Raw genomic sequence first — 20,708 nt, 5'->3', positions numbered from 1 at the left:
TAGTTTACACCTTATGAAAATACATATTAAATCACCCCCTTTGATATTAAATCAGAATTCTACCCCATGACATGGAAGACCACATTCTACAGGCCACTATCCTCTGATCCCACTGAGGAATACCAAAAGAAACTACACCATCTGCTCAAGAAATTCCCAGCTACAGTACGGAAACAAATCTACATGGACACACCCCCAGAACCCCGACCAGGGGTATTCTATCTGCTACCCAAGATCCATAAACCCGGAAACCCTGGACACCCCATCATCCCAGGCATTGGCACTCTTACAGCAGGATTATCTGGCTATTTGGACTCTCTCCTCAGACCCTACGCTACCAGCACTCCCAGCTATCTTCGAGACAACACCGACTTCCTGAGGAAACTACAATGCATTGGTGTTCTTCCTGAAAACACCATCCTGGCCACCATGGATGTAGAAGCAGTTTACACCAACATTCCACATGAAGATGGACTACAAGCTGTCAGGAACAGTATCCCTGATGAGGCCACAGCACGCCTGGTGGCTGAGCTTTGTGACTTTGTCCTCACCCACAACCACTTCAGATTTGGGGACAACTTATACCTTCAAGTCAGTGGCACTGCTATGGGTACCCGCATGGCCCCACAGTATGCCAACATTTTTATGGCTGACTTAGAACAACGCTTCCTCAGCTCTCGTCCCCTAGTGCCCCTCCTCTACTTGCGCTACATTGATGACATCTTCATCATATGGATCCACGGAAAGGAGGCCCTTGAAGAATTCCACCTGGACTTCAACAGTTTCCACCCCACCATCAACCTCAGCCTGGACCAGTCCACACAAGAGATCCACTTCCTGGACACTACAGTGCAAATAAGTGATGGTCACATAAACACCACCCTATACCAGAAACCTACTGACCGCTATACGTACCTACATGCCTCCAGCTTCCATCCAAGACACATCACACGATCCATTGTCTACAGCCAAGCCCTAAGATACAACCGAATTTGCTCCAACCCCTCAGACAGAGACAAACACCTACAAAATCTTTATCATGCATTCTTAAAACTACAATACCCACCTGGGGAAGTGAGGAAACAGATTGACAGAGCAAGACGGGTACCCAGAAATCACCTACTACAGGACAGGACCAACAAGGACAATAACAGAACACCACTGGCCATCACATACAGCCCCCAGCTAAAACCTCTCCAGCGCATTATCCACGATCTACAACCTATCCTGGAAAATGATCCCTCACTCTCACAGACCTTGGGAGGCAGGCCAGTCCTCGCTTACAGACAACCCCCCAACCTGAAGCAAATACTCACCAGCAACTACACACCACACCACAGAAACACCAACCCAGGAACCAATCCCTGTAGCAAACCTCGTTGCCTACTCTGTCCCCATATCTACTCTGGCGACACCATCAGAGGACCCAACCACATCAGCCACACCATCAAGGGCTCATTCACCTGCACATCTACTAATGTTATATATGCCATCATGTGCCAGCAATGCCCCTCTGCCATGTACATCGGCCAAACCGGACAGTCCCTCCGCAAAAGAATAAATGGACACAAATCGGACATCAGGAATGGTAACATACAAAAGCCAGTAAGTGAACACTTCAATCTCCCTGGTCATTCTATTACAGATTTAAAAGTCACTATCATAGAACAAAAAAACTTCAGAAACAGACTTCAAAGAGAAACAGCAGAACTAAAATTCATTTGCAAATTTAACACCGTTAATCTGGGCTTGAATAGGGACTGGGAGTGGCTGGCTCATTACAGAAGCAGCTTTTCCTCTCCTGGAATTGACACCTCCTCATCTATTATTGGGAGTGGACTACATCCACCCTGATTGAATTGGCCCTGTCAACACTGGTTCTCCACTTGCGAAGTAACTCCCTTCTCTCCATGTGTCAGTATATAATGCCTGCATCTGTAACTTTCACTCTTTGCATCTGAAGAAGTGAGGTTTTTACCCACAAAAGCTTATGCCCAAATAAATCTGTTAGTCTTTAAGGTGCCACCAGACTCCTTGTTGTTTTTGTAGATTTAACTGAATTATTTTGGTAGCTGAAAAACACTGTGTCTCACAATCCATACACTAACTATCCAGGATCTGAGGCATATATAATGACCTGACTCTGAGATGCACCCTTCTGGAAGTACAGCCAAAGAAAAGGGGGCAAAAGTAGTTTTAAGTCAGAGGTAACTTTAAACCTAGGGGCTAGTCTACTTTATGATGGCTTTGAGTGTCCACAGGTTGGTCACTCCAACAGCCCAGAATAGCCAGAGATCAGCATGGTCTGGCCAGATTTCACCTCCCTTCAACCTACCTCCTTCCCTCTGCCAGAACACCTCTCCTTCTTGGGGCTGTGTGGGGTGAGGGCAGTGTGTAACTGATCAACTAGCCCTACGAAGTTCCCTACGCATGTGGTATTTGCTGGAAGATGATTAAGCCACCTTTCTGGCCCCTCTTTGCTTGCTGAATTAGTATAGTAAAAGGGATGCAGCAGAGCCCAGAAATAGGATTTCCATATTATATTAATTATCGTACAAAGAAACTGTGTTAAAGACTATTGTTAAGGCTGCAAAGTTAAGCACTCAACAGTTGGGATGTTTGACTTTTCTAATCTTATTTGTAAGGGCAGTGTGCATAGTTTCGTTTTCTGAAGTTGAGAATTGTTCTCTCAAAATAAAAAAAAAGTTTGTGTAAACTCATGTGACAAAGATGGCTGCACACTGCTGATGACTCGTGAGCTGAAGACCTAGGTATCCTCTCGAAGTGTTGGACTATCTCAAGGAGGAGGTAACTCACTAGTGAAGGATCAGTGGAAATGTTGTGAAATGGACTATAGTTATTTTACATAAAAACACTCTAAGAGCTAAATTCAGCTCTCAGCTTTGTTAGTCTAGCTCCAAATTATTTCCAGTGACTTCAGTGGAGTTACTCCGATGTAACCCAGTTCAGAACTTAGGACCTAAAATAGTATCTCCCTCTGAGCTTTTGTGTTTTCTGTTTGGTGGGACTCAGTTGTTGTGCCTTTAAGGCACAGTCCTGCATTGGGGGCATTACAGAGCTGCATCACTCCATGAGCAATGCTAGGAATTTATCTCATCAGAATGAGGAAGAATGCCTCCCAGAGCCTCTGTGTGTGCAGCAAGTGAAACCACTGCTTGCTAACTCCCGCACACGGCGGAGCTTACTACACTGCCCCCAACTGCATGGCTGTCCAACTCTACTAATATTAGTTGGACTTCACATAATGCTTTTCAGCTATAGATCTCAGAGAACTATTACAAAGATGGGGAAACTAACAAACAGGTTAAGTGATTTCCCCAAGATCAGAGGGACCGAGACGGTAAGAGAACCTAGGTTGCCTGACTCCCAATCCTGTACCCTAGCCACTAGATCAAGCTGCTTCCCTGTGATTTGGAAATTAATAATTCATTGTTGTACAATCTTTTAAATTTCTTATTGTGACACTGGTGTTTCAGTTCAGAAATATCTAACAGAATGTTAGTTCTAGTTAGGATGATATTCTCCGTAACAGCTGCATTTCTCATCAAAATGAAACACCTTAAATTCAGAAATGCTTAGACCTAGCTCCAGTTAAGCAATGACTTGAACACCAATCGCTTGTTCCAACAATACAGGGTCACAAACCTGTCTTCTAGCCAAGTCTGCAAAGTAGGATACACACTGTGGGCAAGAATGATTTAGACTGAGTTTCACAATGAGATGATTCACCAGTGAATCTCTCACAGAGTAAAACTGAGCTCTGAAGTTGTATATTATTTATTTATACAGTGCCACAACAGTGCATGGCACATCATATGCTCTGAAGAGTTACAGTCTTTGACTTTGATCCAGAAGTCTGAGCCATGTGGATGCATGGTACAGGGTCCACCTGAACAGATCAGTTTGCGTGAACGAGGCCTAAGTTTAGACTTGGGTTTGGAGGCAAAAAAAAGAGTGACTGGAAAGGGAAGCTGTGTTTTTTGTTTGAACCTTGACAATTCTCAAACTTTAGTTATTTTGTTAGTTTATAAGCTAAAGTTGTTTAAAAAGTAGTATAAAAAGGTAATTCTTGTAGCAGGAGGTGGGTGACTTCATTCCTAGTACAGAATGTACATTTCAAATTAGAACTAAAAAAGCATCCTGGTGGCAAGAAATCTCAATTCATCTGCCATGTAACTGTCTGAAGAACATTTGTAATTGATTTGGTAATTATGATAGCACTTCACTAAATCAATGGCTAACATTTTAAGAACGTCTCAGTAACATGGAAACATGTTTAATGTATCATCTCTGTGCACAGCCTGCTTTTCCTGGACAAACTGCCACTATGCAATTCTTTGCCAGGCATGGAAAGTTTATTCTTCTTTATGACTCCACTCCATCATTCTGTATATTCGGGATTGGTGCTGAGTACTCTTAACAGGTGAATCCCTTTCTTGTGTTTCCACTGCAATCAGAGATCAGCTAACCACATATGTAAGAGAGTTACAGTGTCTAATTTTACTACACTGGACAGACAGTCATGGTGTTTGGTCATTTCCCTCATCAAATGCACTAGATACAAAATAGAATACCACTTTCAGCTTTATGCAGCACTTAGACCAGGGGTGGACAAACTTTTTGGCCTGAGGGCTGCATCGGGTATCATAAATTGTATGGAGGGCCGGTGAGAGGAGGGGGTCGTGGCCTGGTCCCCACCTCCTATCTGCCCCTCCCCGCCCCCGGGACTCCTGCCCCATCCAACCCCCCCCCCCCCCGGTCCCTGACTGCCCCTGGGACCCCTGCCCCATCCACCCCCCACCCCCCCGCTCCCTGTCCCCTGACTGCCCCCGGAACCCCTGCCCCTGACTGCCCCTTGCCGCCCCATCCAACCCCCCTCCTTCCTGACTGCCCCCGGGACCCCTACCCCCATTCAACCCTGTGTCCCCCCCGACCACCATCCACATCCGAACTCCCCTGCCCTCTATCCAACCCCTCCTGCTCCCTGTCCCCTTACCGCGCTGCCTGGAGCACTGGTGGCTACCGCTGCCACCACCACGCAGCACAGAACACCGGGTCAGGCCGGGCTCTGCAGCTGCGCTGCCCCAGGAGCTCACAGCCCCGCTGCCCAGAGCATTGCGCCAGCGGCAGAGTGAGTGAGCTGAGGCTGTGGGCGAGGGGGAACAGCGGGAGAGGGGCCAGGGGCGATCCTCCCGGGCCAGGAGCTCGGGGGCCGGGCAGGACGGTCCCATGGGCCAGATGTGGCCGGCGGGCCGTAGTTTGCCCACCCCTGACTTAGACAAACACATACCTCTGCTTTTGCATGAGTAGCTGCTTGTCAGGCCTTGTAGGAGGGACTGTGATGTGCCACCTTCCCAAATCATAAACTACTTTACTTAATTCCATTGGGTTTGAGATAACAAAGCCAAATTGTGCCTTACAGGCACTGACCCCTGTTGGGGATGGTGTGGAGTCACACCTGCAGCAGCCTCAGGAGAGACTGGGCCTCTGATGGCCATGGCCGTGGCCTCTCCTCTTCTCCACCTACATGAGGCAATGTGCGCCCCGCAATGGGCCTGGAGGAAGGAGTCTCTGCACTCCTATGAGCACAGCGTGTGGTAAGCACAAAAGGGCAGGTCCTTAACCCCCAATCTTGAAGTGCCCAAACAAAGGCCAGCTGCCAGCTGGCTCACATATTCCTAATATTGTATTAGTAATTATCACCAGAAAATCTTAACACTGCATCAAAGCTATAAAGTTGAATATGGGCAATTCTTTAGGAGGCAAGATCCTTGTCTGGTCCTGCTCATGACAGAGAGATCTGCTCTAGGAATTACTTTGGGGAAGTTCTATGGCCTGCGTTATATAGGAGGTCAGACCAGATGATCACAATGGTCCCTTCTGGCCTTGGAATCTATGTGTCAGCACTTGGATGGCTGAGGGGTAGGTATACTATTACCTTACACGTACAAAACTTTTTGAAAAAACCTCATGTTATCTGTGTAGGTTTGCTCTTGTGAAATACTATGAGAAGAGCTTAAAGAACCAATTTTCGAAAGACCCATATACTTACTGAGCAAGATGATGATACAGAGCAGAATTGCAATGATGGCACCTGTGCCCAGTCCTGCACCAACAATCCGATCTACGTCAGTACAATCTCCGTTTATGTCACACTGGCAAACCTTCACCTTCAGAATAGATGTGCTAGACTTGGGAGGATTTCCAGAATCTGTGATTATTATAGGAACATCATAGATACCAGCCTCAAGGAATCTGATCCTTAACGAAAGTTGGGCATGATCACCTATATGAGAAAATATGTTAGGTGTAAAAATAAAATGTACTGCTTATGTGGATGTTAAACAATGATGGGAAATTTACAGGTTTCTGAACTCTATATTAACCTTTTGTTACTGCATGTACTGGATGCCACATAAGGTGCCACAGACTTCGTATTTCTGTGAATGTTAGTTACTAAATCTAACTTTTAAAATATCTTTCTCTCATTCTCAAGGGAGCTCACTTTAATGGCATTTGGTAACATTTCATTCACATTAATCTAAAAAATCCGAGCATCTAGGGAAATAAACATCGCCAGACAAAATGAAACAAAACAAAATGCAGGCAGTAGTTCATTTAAAAAGATTAAAGTTTCCGTTGTGTAAATTAATTTTACCACTAATACGAATGATGGTCCAATTCCGCTTAATACTAGGAGGAGTTTCTGGCAGTTCAAAGGCAAATGGTCCTGCATTTGGATCAATATCCCGGTCTGTTGCTGTGATGTTAGTTGCATTGGGCTGTAGCGTTTCACAGGTTGTAGCCTCTTGAGGATGCACTTGGGGAGCATTATCATTAATGTCAAGCAAATATATCTGAAGAGTGCCAGTCCCACTCATAGGAGGAATTCCTTAAAGAAACAAAAATTGGTATCTTGATTCTGCTTCCTATTAGAAACCTATTTAAATATTTCATATTTCAGCTACCAATGTACATGTGTTCAGTTACAATGTAAACTGAAATTTGATTTGAAAGGACAATTAAAACACCGACAACAACAAAACACGCTTCTTCTACCCCTACATTACTCAAAATATACCAGATTGTTTTATAATGTTTTTCATGTTTAATGTCTGAATGTCACCTATTAAGAAACCTTACACATGCTTTTGAAATAACTGTGAACACTTCAAGCTAGACTCTGACTGGGCCTGCCCAAGAACTGCTTGAGCCTAGCATTGATAGCAGTGTCAGTGTTTCCTGAGGACAAGAGTGGAGCCAACTGAACAGGACTGGAATTGGTGGGTACTCTCTGCATTCTCTGAAAGCATAAAGCAGGGGCTGCTTTGGCCTGCCATCAAAGCAAAATGCCTCCAGGAGCTCATGCTGGGCAGTGCACTTCCACATACCTATATTTTAGGGCTCTGGCTTTATAAACAAAATCTGGCGCTTGGCCTCGAGGCTGCAAACCTGCACATGAGTAGTTTCACTGTCTTCATAGGGAATGTTCTTTGAAGGCACAAGTGTCTGCATGATTAGGGCCTTAGCTGGTGAATACTGGAACAAAGGAATTGCCATACTGGACCAGAACAGTAGTTCATCCAGTCCATTAAGCTATCTCCAACAGTGGCCAACACCAGATGCTTCAGAGAAAGAGGCGAACAACACTGCAGTAGGCAGATCTGAGATAATCCCATCCTCCAGAGACCTCTCCACCTAACCTCCAATAATTAGATTGACTTAAGCCTCTAAGCATGAGATTTTACATCCCTTCCAAAACTCATTTTTTTTAGTATTTACTTTTCTAACTCTGGATATTCTTATCTGTCTAGTATCTAATACTTCTTTAAATCTTGTTAAATTCTACCTACAATGACAATCCATGGTAACAAGTTCCACAATATAATTACCCATTGTGTGAAACTTGCCACTTTTCAATTTCATTAAATGCCCCTCTGTGCTTATGTTATGAAATAAGGAAAATAGAAGTTTCTGCTCTACCTTCCTTATACTATTTACTATTTTAAATACTTTTATGATGTCACCTCTTATTCATCTCTCCTAAATTTTCTCTTCATATGAGATTTTTTCCCACACTCTGAATATATACCCCTAAATCCGCAAAATCCTTTTTGGAGATGAGGTGACTAATAAGTAACACAGTATCCCAGATGAGGGTATATCACTGATTAATGGAATTGTAATATTTCCCATATTAGTTCCCATCCCATTCCTTGTGCATCCTGCAATTTTGTTTGCTTCTTTAACTGCAGCTTAACACAGAGGAGAGGTCTACACTGAGAAATCCACGATGATGGCCTGGCCTTTCCCCCCAGGTGTTGCAGTTAGTTTAGAACTAGAAAGATATAGTGCACTTTTTCATTCCAACATGCATTATTTTGCATTTTTAACACTGACTTTCATCTGCTATTGTGTTGCCCATTCACCAAGCTTGATTAGAGCCTCCTGCAGCTCCTCGCAGCCTTTGCTGGACTGAACTGTCCTAAATAATTTTGTGTCATCTGCAAAATTTGCAACCTCACGGGTTAACCCATTTTTCAGATATTTGATCAATATATTAACTCCAATCTTAGTACCTTCTGTGAAAATTGACCATTTATTCTTACATTTTTGCTTTCCGGCTAGTATGATACAATGTCATTCAAATATACAGAATTAAAGCTTTCTGAATATATATAAATGTGAATACATACCATTGTCAGATGCAAGGAAAGTCGCATTATACATGTTATTTTCCACATATTGTGACTCTCTGTCCAAAACTGCAATTGTAGTTATCTGTCCACTAACTGGGTCAATTTTTAGCCAGTTTGCAGGATCTGAAAGCTTTGAGTACCTGCATATTTGACGATAAGAAATGTTATTTATCCTCCAATAAGGTTTTCAAAAAATGAAACATAACAAATATATTTTAACTCATTTTCTGAAAACGCATATATCTGGTACTGTACCAATATTTTATGAGTTTCAGTTTCATTAGCTTGCATTCTAGAGTTTTTTTGGCTACACGTACTGTTTTAATAAAGAAAGTTTTTAAAAGCCTTGACACGTAAGTAAGCTGTTACATAACTATTTTACATCAGTTATATACAACTGTTTGAAATGTGAACATACACGTCTTAAATTAGTAAAATGCACAATTTTCTTAAGTTGCATATGACTTATTCACTACAAGAATGCAGATCTCACATTCAACCATGATTAAAGTATTTTAATAGGAACTCCTACTTGAGTTATAGCATGAGAGCCATTTATGCGGCCTTCTCAATTCTGTTAACCATGCGTGCGTACATGTGCAAAGAGAGGGAGGAGATAGTAGACATATTCTGATTTGACAGAAGTGACCCTATTATTTTAAGATCTTTCAGTCCCAGTTGATGACAATAAATCATTGGTTTTCTGTAGACACCTCAGTGTATCCAACTAGTTTTACTGTACTCTCTGATTCTGATTTGAAGGAATAGGGTCATTCAAAACCACCCTTCCTTATAAGAAGTTGTCATTGTATCAATTATTAGTTTAAATAAATTACAAACTATCTTAGTTCATGTGATATTTAAAATAAAAACAACAGTACTAGGCTACAAAGTTATAGACCTATATATGACTTTTATGGCCCAAAATGAGCAAATGTCAGCAATAACAACTAATTAACTAAGGCTATGTCTACATTTAAAATGCAACAGTGGCATAGCTGCTTACTTCTCCCGTCACTCTAGTAAATCCACCTCCCCAAGAGGCAGTAGTTAGTTGATGGAAGGATTCTTGTGTTGACCTAGCTCTGTCTACAGGGAACTAGGTCATCTTAACTACATCGCTTAGAGGTGTGGATTTTTCACACTCTGAGCAACATAGTTGGGTCGATATAATTTTCTAGTGTAGACCAGCCCTAAATAATACAGAAAAAGTAAAATTATATGAAGTCTCATTTTACAAGGAAAGCACAAATGAGAGATTTTTTTGCCTGCATGAATTCCACAGTTGTTGGGGATGGGATAATGAATCCTGATCTGATGCAGGGCAGCCATAAAGTTGAGCCACAGCAATCACAACCTACGACCCTGATCAGCAAGGTACATCAGCATGAGCATAAATTTAAGCCCGACTCAATTCACTGAGACAGCCCATATGCTTAAAGTTCCGTATGTGTTTAGGTACCTTGATGAATTTGAGCCTTATGAGCAGAAGAAGATGCCATAGTTTGCTGTACCTGCAGATCTGCACTAGATGCAGACTTATTTGCAGTCCACCCATAATTCCCTCTCTGGGGTGCTGTAGTAAACAGAGAAATCGTACATGGGCTCTTCACTTCATGGCCAACCCCAAAGAGAAATACAACATTCTGTATTCTGTTTCAAGTCTTCAGAGCCTGTGCAGAGGGCTGGGGGGGGGGGGGGGGGGGGGGTTAGGCCCAATTTTGAGATTAACAGCATGGGATAAGACAGGAATGTGCTTTACACCATACCTTAGAGCAGTTTGCTGCATGTAACGATCTGGGTCCTGAGCGGTGAAAGTAGTTAACATGTTACCAGCAAGAAGCCCTTCCTCCTGCCGTATAAGCTTAGGGTTTGGGACAAAATATGGACTCTCATTCACATCAATGACGGTAATTGATACAGTTGCTGTTGACTGAGGAGGATGCTGAATTCCCTTGGCCAAAGGCACTTGATTTTCCGCAGCTACAGTAAGTACAAACATCCTATTGGTCTCAAAGTCAATTGGCTGGCAAAAACAAAAGGGGGAAAATATTAGCAGTTGTTCATAGTAGTGACTGGCATGCAAACAAAAAATTACTTTAAAAGTTCTTCTCTTTTATAATGCTTATATTGAGCTAGATGAACACAGAGCCTAAACAAAAGAGAACTACTGCAAAACCAGAACATATAAAGTTTCTATATGTTTTTCTGGACTACGGAATTCTGTAGCACTTCAGGACAATTTCTGCAGCAGCTCTTCTAGTGCCCAGGGCAGCTAGGAACATCCATAGGCAAAGGGATTCAAGGGGCAATGATAGCTTATCTGACCCCTGCTTAGTGGGTTCAGCCACTCCTTGTCCCTCAAGGAGCGTGTTCCTTTTTCACTGTGGCTGGTGTAGAATCTCCTGCCAACTTCTGCCCCCTCAAGAGTCCTTAAGCCAAATTAGTCCTAATCGGTGCTTACAACTTTTCTGGGGGGTTTCCTCAGAATGACATTTATTTATCTAGATTTACTTTTTTGCCTCTCTACTGTCAGTTTAAAAAAATAATTTAATTTGAAGTATTTCAAGCAGATTATGCCCTTGGGAATTTTATTTGATTCTCTTTATACTGGTTTGATTTGAGTATTATTTTGTTTGCTCTTTCAGAGGTTTCAAGTTTCTAACTGTCAATAGATCTGAAATGGATTAATACGTTCCTAAATACAAGGCACACAGGCAGTCAAGTGTGTCTTGTCAGCAGAATCAAACATAACTGGTATCTCTTGAGAAATGACAATTATACAGCATAGGGACTTGTGGGAAAAAAAACAACAAGCATGCAATGTAGCCTAGATTGCTGTATAAAGCCACAGATTTCCCACCTCCCAAGGTACTGAAGGATAAACAAATAAATAAATAAATAATTCCACCATATCCCAGGCTGGAACACAGGCATTTCAAGCCTGAGTGCTGGATTTCATATCCTGTCACCCACTTGAGTGGATGGATCCAAAAATGAACCAGACAAACTAAGAGTCCGGACACTTATCAGACAGATGAGAGGAAAGGGGACTACTTCTTGACAGATTCAAATTGTAGTACTGCCTTTTTATCATAACTTAAAAAACAAGTCATTCCTTCAGTCCAGGACTTTTTTGGCTGGTGAATGAAGATGAAGAACCTGCTCCATACAAGGCTTTTGAATGAGGTTTTAAAAATAGCATCGTCCTTTAGAAGCCTGTTGAAAAGTAGCTTCCTACCATCACTAACACCACTCTCCTTCCCCTCTGATATCATCCTGATTGGCTATTTTGTGTCGTCAGCTGCCTAATGGGAACATACTGGCATCATACTTGTGGGGAAAGGCATCCCTAGGCCTGGAAGACCAATGCTGACCAAAAGAAAGAAAGCAGTTTGTTTACTACTCCAGCAGACAGCCGTTAATGCTAGTTCTGATGCCACCGCTAGGCGCATGGCTTTTTCACAGGCTAATTTTTATTTCTTGCAAATAAAGGTTTTCTAATCTGCTGGCTGGTGAGTCTTGCCCACATGCTCAGGGTTTAACTGATCGCCATATTTGGGGTCGGGAAGGAATTTTCCTCCAGGGCATATTGGCAGAGGCCCTGGAGGTTTTTCGCCTTCCTCTGCAGCATGGGGCACAGGTCACTTGCTGGAGGATTCTCTGCACCTTGAGGTCTTTAAACCACGATTTGAGGACTTCAATAACTCAGACATAGGTTAGGGGTTTGTTACAGGAGTGGGTGGGTGAGATTCTGTGGCCTGCATTGTGCAGGAGGTCGGACTAGATGATCATAATGGTCCCTTCTGACCTTAAAGTCTATGAGTCTATTTAAAACCTAGCTAACCTGATTTTCAGAATTGGTATTTTAGATTGTTCATGATAATGTAAGTAGGAGGACCATTCAAAAGGTGAACAAGTTACTTTCAGAACAAGCATGGTGCACATTAATTTTAATTTCAAAATTCGCACTGGCCTCAGGATTAAACAGCAGGGAGATACTTATTCTCCGTGCTCTCCTACTTATCTGTCTCTGCTTAATTCAATGAGTTGTGGATATCACTTACCTTCACAACAGTTACCAACCCATCATTACTATTTGGATCAGTCAGAATAGTAAATCGGCCTGTAGGATCTCCACCAGTCATTCGGTACACTGCGTTCCAGGCAGGAGTGTGTGGCTGATCCTTATCAGTTACAGTTAGATTAGCTACTATGACGTCCACTCTATTTTCAGGTACCTCGCCATAGAACTACAACAAAAAAGCATACATTTTTACAGATTTAAAATTCTGTTTGCCAGAAGCTGGGAATGGGCGACAGGGGATGGAGCACTTGATGATTACCTGTTCTGTTCATTCCCTCTGGGGCATCTGGCATTGGCCACTGTCGGAAGACAGGATACTGGGCTAGATGGGCCTTTGGTCTCATCCAGTATGGCCGTTCTTATATTCTTATATATATATATCAGTGTATAACAGCATCATGAAATACTCATCAGAGCACAGAAACTGGTATTCATCTTAGTTCAATTGTATACTAAGAGGTGTAAATTGTCTTCAATGGAGCTATGACAATTTATATCACCTGAGGATTGAAAACCTGTGAGGATTCCTGATGTCTTGCTTTAGTCAATGTAATCAAAATTCTCTGTGATCCATTTATTTAAAAAAAAAATCTGACAAATACTTTAATAAAGGAGAACACCACCTGGCAGTCTACCACTATCAAACAGTAATGTGAGCTAGCAAACTAAAACCTATCTGAAACCACCTAGAAAATGAGGGGGTTGATTCCTTAGCTAAATACTGTGTTTTGGATTAAGTATGGTATGTCCTAAGGGACAGATTCTCCTCTTGGTTAAATCCTTGCAACACAGCAGGCTATTAGATAAGTAACAAATATTTTCAATTCATATATATATATATATAATGTGAAAAATTCCTTAATAATGGCCATAAACATTCATACCCTTCATTTACTTCTGTCCTGTACTTACAGTCATAGCAGTGAACTCTGGAGGATTGTCATTGACATCTGTCACTGTGATGACAGCAGTTGCTGTGTTTGAAAGACCATATGTTGGGTTTCCTTCCATGTCCGTAGCTTGAATTATTAATGTATACTGCTGTACTTTCTAAAACACAAAATGACACCAACGTAAGTTATAGACAAAAACAACATTCCAGTAGGACAGCAGGTGTTCCATAAATTGTGCTTTATTACGCAAAGAGCCTATCATACTGTTTATTCCAGTTAACATCAGTTGAAATGACTGAAGCAAAGTTTACATCACCAGAAGTACAGCAGTGGTTTGCATCTAAATATATTAAACTGCCTGCATTTTTCATACATCACTTGTGATTGGGGAGGCTTGCATGATATGCTCTTACTATGAATAATGAAAGAACTTTATACAAGTTACTGTTATTACCACAGAGGTAGAATTTTGACTAAACTTTTTGTTTTGTTTTAAATGGAAAAAAAGTATAGTAGTTCAACCTAAATAAGTAGTAAATCCTAAAGGGTTTTATGAGATCTGAGCCAGGGAATATTTTTGTCCAAATGACTACAACTGCCAAGGCTTTATTGTAGCAAAGCCTAAGTATTAGAATGTAGCTGCAAATTCTTGATATCACTATGGAAACTGGAGCTGTCAAGGCTAACAGAAACTAGTAAAGTAACTGGAACACCCCCTTTCCTCCGTCCCTGATTATTTCTATAAATGTTAAACATTCCAAACAAGATATTCCCTTCCTTCTCCCAATTTGCCAGTGCCGGTTGCTTTATGTGTTGTTAAAAACAGCACACAGTACAGAGAATCTGTATTCTTAAATCATTGCTGGAAGTATGCCAGGTCTTTCTGAGGCTCAGTGTTAGCTCTATGAAAAAGAATTGCCTGACAGATTAGATCTCAAAACCAGCTAGACCTTACTACTGAATTTATAAGATTTTTTTTAACAAATTACGAAGATTTTCTGTACATTTCTATTGTGAAATGTAAATAAAGGGGTTTTTTTACACTTCATTTACCAATTCAACTTCAGCTTTAGCACTCCCTAGCTTGGTGGGATGATACTATGGCATGAAATTCAGTTCTTCCTCCAGCAGAAAACTGGCAATGACATGAGCATTTGTTATTACTCTGAAATGTTACTTTAATGAATGGTTTATGGAGACAGCTAAAGAAAATTTTTTCTGTCAAAATAAGGATACTTAAAGAAAAGCACAATTTTTTTAATTTCCTACAAAACCACATCCTCTCCCCCACACATTCTGATTGCTTGTAAATTGGAGGTATGCAACTGATTATTTCATAAGATAAGTTACAAGACAGAAATCTTTGAGTTAACCCCTCCCCCACAAAATAATTACTTTAAAGAAAACTAACAAGGATCCATTCAATTAAAATTTCTCATTTGCTTTCAAATCTTGGATTGATATTATCATATACATAGTGGCCTACGTTTTTAAAAGTGTGTACACTTATAAGAGTATGCACACTTGCACCTGACTTTCACATGCAAAAGATCCAGGCTCCAATTCACGAAACCATCCCTATTTAGGGAAGCATGTAAGTGCATGTTTAAGTCCCTAAAGCATGTACTTCCATCCTTTTCTATACAGGGCCTGGACAGTGGGGGCAAGTCATTCTTTATAAAACAATACTGTTTATATATAAAACTGATTCTGCTTCAAGAAAATACAGGTATAAAAATCCTCTTAAGGTTTTGTTCATGACACATAAACAAGACAAGTAGTGATGAAAGAATCAAAGGAATACATTTGTTACATTTATGCTATGGAACAACTGTGCATTGCTTATTGTGAAACAATAAACATAACATAAAAATATCAGGCCAAATCCTGGGCCCAGATTCTTCTGTGGCAGAAAGATAGCAGGAGCTCTATGACCCGTCTTTGGCTCTGAAGTCACAAGTCCTGAAGCGCTAGAGAATTGTGTTAGGATTACATGGCTACCCAAGTCCTCCTCTTTTCCAGAATCTTCTCATTATTTATTTTTGACGCGTACTCCACATATCAAGCAAACATAGGGTCCCAACCCAATGAGCATGCAATCTAAATATTGTTCTTAGTCTGACCCTCATGTGTGAAAGATGAACTACTCGGGATGAGATTGTTGGGAGGCATTGGGCATGCACAAGAAAGGAACAGCCCAGCACGCTTCAGCCTCTGTAGGAACTTCACAGCAACACCCCTGAAAAAGAACTGTCAGGTAGGGAGAGAAAACAGTCCCACTGGCTGAAATCTTTCCACTCCCACCCCAGGCAGGCAGTAAGAGAAAAGAGCACTCCACCTACCTAACCTCAGACACAAGGTAAGAATCATTGGTTATGTCTACACTACAGTGGCTACAGCGGCACAGCTCCGGTGTGGCAGCAGTGCTGCTGTAGTACAAACAGTTCCTACACAGGGGTTTTTCCAATAATGTAGGTAATCCACCTTGTAGTTAACTTTCACCTGGGAAGTGAGTATAGGTTCCCTCATTTCCCCTTTTACACACCAGGCCCAACACTCCATACCATGGGTCAGCTTGATAGTCAGCTGGTTCATCAAGCTACCTAGAGCTAACATGCCCCTTACTACTCTATAAACAGGGCTAAAGGATCTGGCCTACATAGTTTAGACTTTTGCAAAGAACAGGTATATGTCCAATGTTCTACGGGCCAAATTAAAGCTCTTACAAGGGGAACAAGCCGGGGTAGACATGAAATGATAGAACATTATCCAGGTGCAGCCTAGCACCTTCAGGATGCTCACTGGCAGCTCCTGTAACAGTGCAGTATGCACTTCCCCACTCCAGGTTAGAGCATCTGGCTAGTGAATGAGTACTTGGCCTCCTGAGACAGATCCCTCTAACAGCACTATTAGAACTGCAAACTATCTGGCTTCTTCAACATGATCTCCTTTATTGAAGCAACCAACTGATGGCTGCCTCTGCCTGGGAGGGACACTCTATATCCTCTCCACTCCAGGGCAGTTGTTTTAGAGCAGTCACAATTTGCTCCTAAATTTCCAAATGTGCATACCATTGGCTCCCATCATCTGGAAATATACTAATGTTGCTTTAGTCTATTATGGATTAAAAATGCCTTTATCTTATTTTTGTCTAGTTTAGTATTTTAAATGAGTATTTCTCAGGCACTTTAATACAACAATATTCAAAAAAGATGTCAAAAGCACTTATTTTTTCCAACATCTTTTACCAACAATTATTCATTTGGTAAAGTAAAGTGATCAGTGAGTAGAATTAATGGCACACTACTGTGGTGGAATGCCTCTTTTACTGTTAGTTTGAGGGTCTACAGGGAAGTCCTGATGTGGCAGCTGATTTCTTCTGTGGTAAATCAGGTACTGCTAGTTGCTATGTAGTAGAAAACAGAGATATCATTTATACAGACTGTAAGTCCTTCTGAAAGTACACATGTCAAAGAAGATCCCAGGGCTCCAAAACCGGAGGTAGATGAAAACCCAAACCTTTCTTTTAGTTTAAAGGGCAACATCAAGTGAATTTAAGTGACTTTTCCAACGCCACATGGAGGAATTATTGTTAGAGACAGAATTAGAAGAATTCAGAAGTTCTTGGATACCAGTCCTGGGCTCAGAACAACTGACTAAGAATACCATTTCCCCTATTCATTATTAATCCTGATGTACTCATTTTAATTATGCTTTCAAAATGTAAAAGTAGTAATATTTTTTCTGTTTATTTTGCTCAAAAAGTTTAGGCTTTAGATGGCATGATGGCATTAGAAACCCTCAACGAATCCTCCATCAATCTGAGTGCCCGAAGATTTATCCTACATGCCACTAGTGCAGTCCAGGAATGGAAGGAAGGTTAGATCCTTCCTCTTCATATGGAGCTCCTGATCACAAGCCAGGAGAAAGGCTCTATTTCCCATCCCCCTCTTTTCCTGAGGAGCTGAGCAAGAGGAGGATGCAGCCTCTCTCCTGAGGAACTACTGCCACTTCTGAGTCACAGCTAGCTCCGGCTGTTCTTGTCAGCACTGTTCTGCCACAGCATTCACTGTGTGTGATTTTTAATTCAACAAATGCAAGCTGGCAAGCATGTCTGTGAAGGGTGAGCAATTATATCACGGTTGTGTAAATTAATTAACACTAAAATACAGGTTACAGGACAGTTCACAAAAAGTTTTGAGTTATGTGCAAAGAAATGTAAAATGAACTGTGTTAAATAAATATATATTAAATAACGTTAAAGAAGTAAATGTATATTTTTACAAGAAAATGCAAAGGGGAACTTTTCTGCTTTCTGTATGTGTCTTATTGATACAGCTTTCAAAGGCTGTAAAAAAAAAATCTGAAAGTCAGTTTTTGTCTTATCGACAGTGGATTCTTGGTCTATGTAGAGGACAGGGCAAACAATGACTAATTTATCAGCCAGGCCCTAATCCCCCTAGCAAGACAGACTAGGGAAAATGGATAATGACTGGACAGAACTAGCCAACCACTCCAAGGCTACAAGAAACAGATAAGTAACAATAAGACAACTGTTGTAAAAAATAATGAATACATAAAAGCAATGGTTTAAAAAATAAAAAAAAATAAAAAAGACAGTACCAATTAGAGTTGTAGCAGAATAAAGTAAAAATGTATTAGAAAATATATTTAGAATGGAATGTTTATAAATGAGGCAATTTTAATAATTTGAAATTGTGTGCTGTTACGAGACAAAGTACAAAAAATGTGTGTTTAACAAAGGCAGGTGTGTGTGTGTATGTTTGTGTGTGCGTGAAGCAATACAGGACATACACCAGATTGGACCAGCATGAATTTAATAAAGACAGAAACAGCCTACCTGTGCCCAAGGACTGGGTAATTCATCACTACACTATCCTGCTCATCTACTTTACTTATGTTTTATGCATAATTAAGGTGGTAAAATCTTGTCCTAAAATTTTCTTATTAAACCTTTAAACTAGTTAAGCTCAGTAAATGGCGCGGACAGTGTTTTTTATCCAACAATACAGTAAGGACGTTTGCTGGAAACCGCAGGATGAGTCTGTTTCTAGACTGAAGTAAACTCACTTCCAGGCCATCCCATCTCATCCTCTCCCCGCAACCATATCCATGGCAAGACCCCCACATTCCTTACTCCTTCTCTCCAAGACCCCTTCCTCTTTCTGAGCTAACTCCAGTGAATGTGAGTGAGACCAGATGCTTTACATTCTATGCAAAACAAAGCTTTAATTATCATTTACCCCTAGGATATTTGTCAAAATCCAAGTTTTCAAATCTTGGGGCTGGCCAGCTCTAAGGGAGTACTGGTTAGGCAGTGCTGTGCAAGGGGGAAAAAATTACATTTGAAAAAAATGTGTAAATTACCTACAAACTATTTTACATACGCACAAAAATGGACAGCATTTAAAACACAACCTATAAAATTCAGGCCCGCCTTACCTCTCTATCAAGTCCAGCTGCCACTGTGATAATGTCACCAGTTTCATTGTTGATTGTAAACATGTTCGGTGAGGGGGTGCTTGGGGCCTGTGACAAGATTCTGTATCTCAGCATCCCATTCAGTGCATTAGGATCATCAGCATCAATAGCAGTAACAGTCATCACATAGGTTCCTAACAGCACAATACATAATTAGTGTTAAATAAACAGTTTACTTGAATTACACAAGGTCACTTACAAGCATAAAAATGGTCAAAACGTTTACTTCTTTTGATAAACATTACACAATCTTTCTCTTACCCAAAGGAAACTGAGTAGGCCTGAGTCCCAGGATTAATGAAGCAATTAAGATACATAACAGAAGATAACAACACTAGTGTTTATAAAGTATCAAACTTGCTTATTACTGAAAAAGCTCCACAGGCAATCAAACCCTGCAATTCTGCCATAAACACATTTAATTAACAATGAAGCTTCTAAAGTTTAAATAGCAGGCTCAATGGCTGGGCCAAATGAAACATTTGATAATCAAAACATGTTTAATTTTAAAATGTGCCGCATGTGTTAATTGTGTATGAAAATCAACGCAAAATCAAAACAAGGGCTTTTCTAGATACTATTTCTTTCCCTTTGCAATCCTGACTGTTTAAAATCATGTTGGTTCTTGGCACTTGAACTTGGCATAATATGTCTTGAGAGAAACTGAAGGAACATGTCAGTTGTCCTAAAAATTCCTTGTTGCACTGCTAAGAAAATGGCTTCTGACACATTTTGAGGGCGGTTCAGATACATTATTTGGTTCTGGAGAAAGTCCTAAATTGTACAGTTTGGTTCTAAATCCAAACTTCCCCAGAATTACTGAGATTCACATCCAGGACTATATATAGGCTCCAATCCTGCAATTAATGGCATGGACTGTACTGTTGCACTTGTGCACTGTCAACTGCATGATTGCATCTGTATATAGATATAGACGCTAATTTTAGACTCTCATTTTTGTCAGCCTTGGCCTAAATAAATTGTATCATACAGATCACATAATCTATTATGTAATACATACTATATTAGGTGTATTTATTTTATATATAAAACAGAGAATGGGCTTAAAATGTATATATAATTATATAGACTCTCCAGGGATATTACATGGCATTTCCTTTCTAACAAGGAAGCTATTGTAAAACTTTTGTTTTTAAAATGTTGACATTGTCTTTTCTAGACATTGGGGCACTGGTTTCTTGCTTCATTTGAAAAGGACACTCAAGTAGGTTGCTAGAGTACAACACATGAATGTACAAATACCCCAAATTGCCACAGGATAAGCAGAGAAAAATTTGTTCCACAACCATATATGGTATCATTACTGTAAATCTATTCGACTTCTTTTAGTTTTTATTTTTAATCCCCTAGTGTTCTTTTTATTCAAAAACTGACTAGTCAGGGAAGAGAGATATTTTACAGGAAGAGGCATATTAAAAGGTCACTAATCAGTTGTCTAGCAACAAGCTAATCCTCAAAGTTATAAAACAACTGTTTGGCCTCCTT

The 20,708-nt window shown here is 40.8% G+C and overlaps 1 protein-coding gene across 1 annotated transcript in view; it reads right to left on the bottom strand.

Moving 5' to 3' along the window:
* The window catches only part of CDH2 (cadherin 2), a 199,117-nt gene that overhangs the window by 25,886 nt on the left and 152,523 nt on the right, over positions 1–20,708 (bottom strand). The window contains exons 8-14 of the mRNA XM_065398312.1: positions 19,164–19,336; positions 13,720–13,857; positions 12,788–12,973; positions 10,490–10,746; positions 8,718–8,860; positions 6,680–6,913; positions 6,074–6,307 (exon numbers count right to left, since the gene is read on the bottom strand). Coding sequence (XP_065254384.1) covers positions 6,074–6,307; positions 6,680–6,913; positions 8,718–8,860; positions 10,490–10,746; positions 12,788–12,973; positions 13,720–13,857; positions 19,164–19,336 — 1,365 coding nt within the window. The remainder of the gene's footprint in view (positions 1–6,073; positions 6,308–6,679; positions 6,914–8,717; positions 8,861–10,489; positions 10,747–12,787; positions 12,974–13,719; positions 13,858–19,163; positions 19,337–20,708) is intronic.

This window comes from Emys orbicularis, chromosome 2 (assembly GCF_028017835.1).
Source record: "Emys orbicularis isolate rEmyOrb1 chromosome 2, rEmyOrb1.hap1, whole genome shotgun sequence".
Lineage (NCBI taxonomy): Eukaryota > Metazoa > Chordata > Testudines > Emydidae > Emys > Emys orbicularis.
This window is presented reverse-complemented; position numbering and strand designations above follow the sequence as displayed.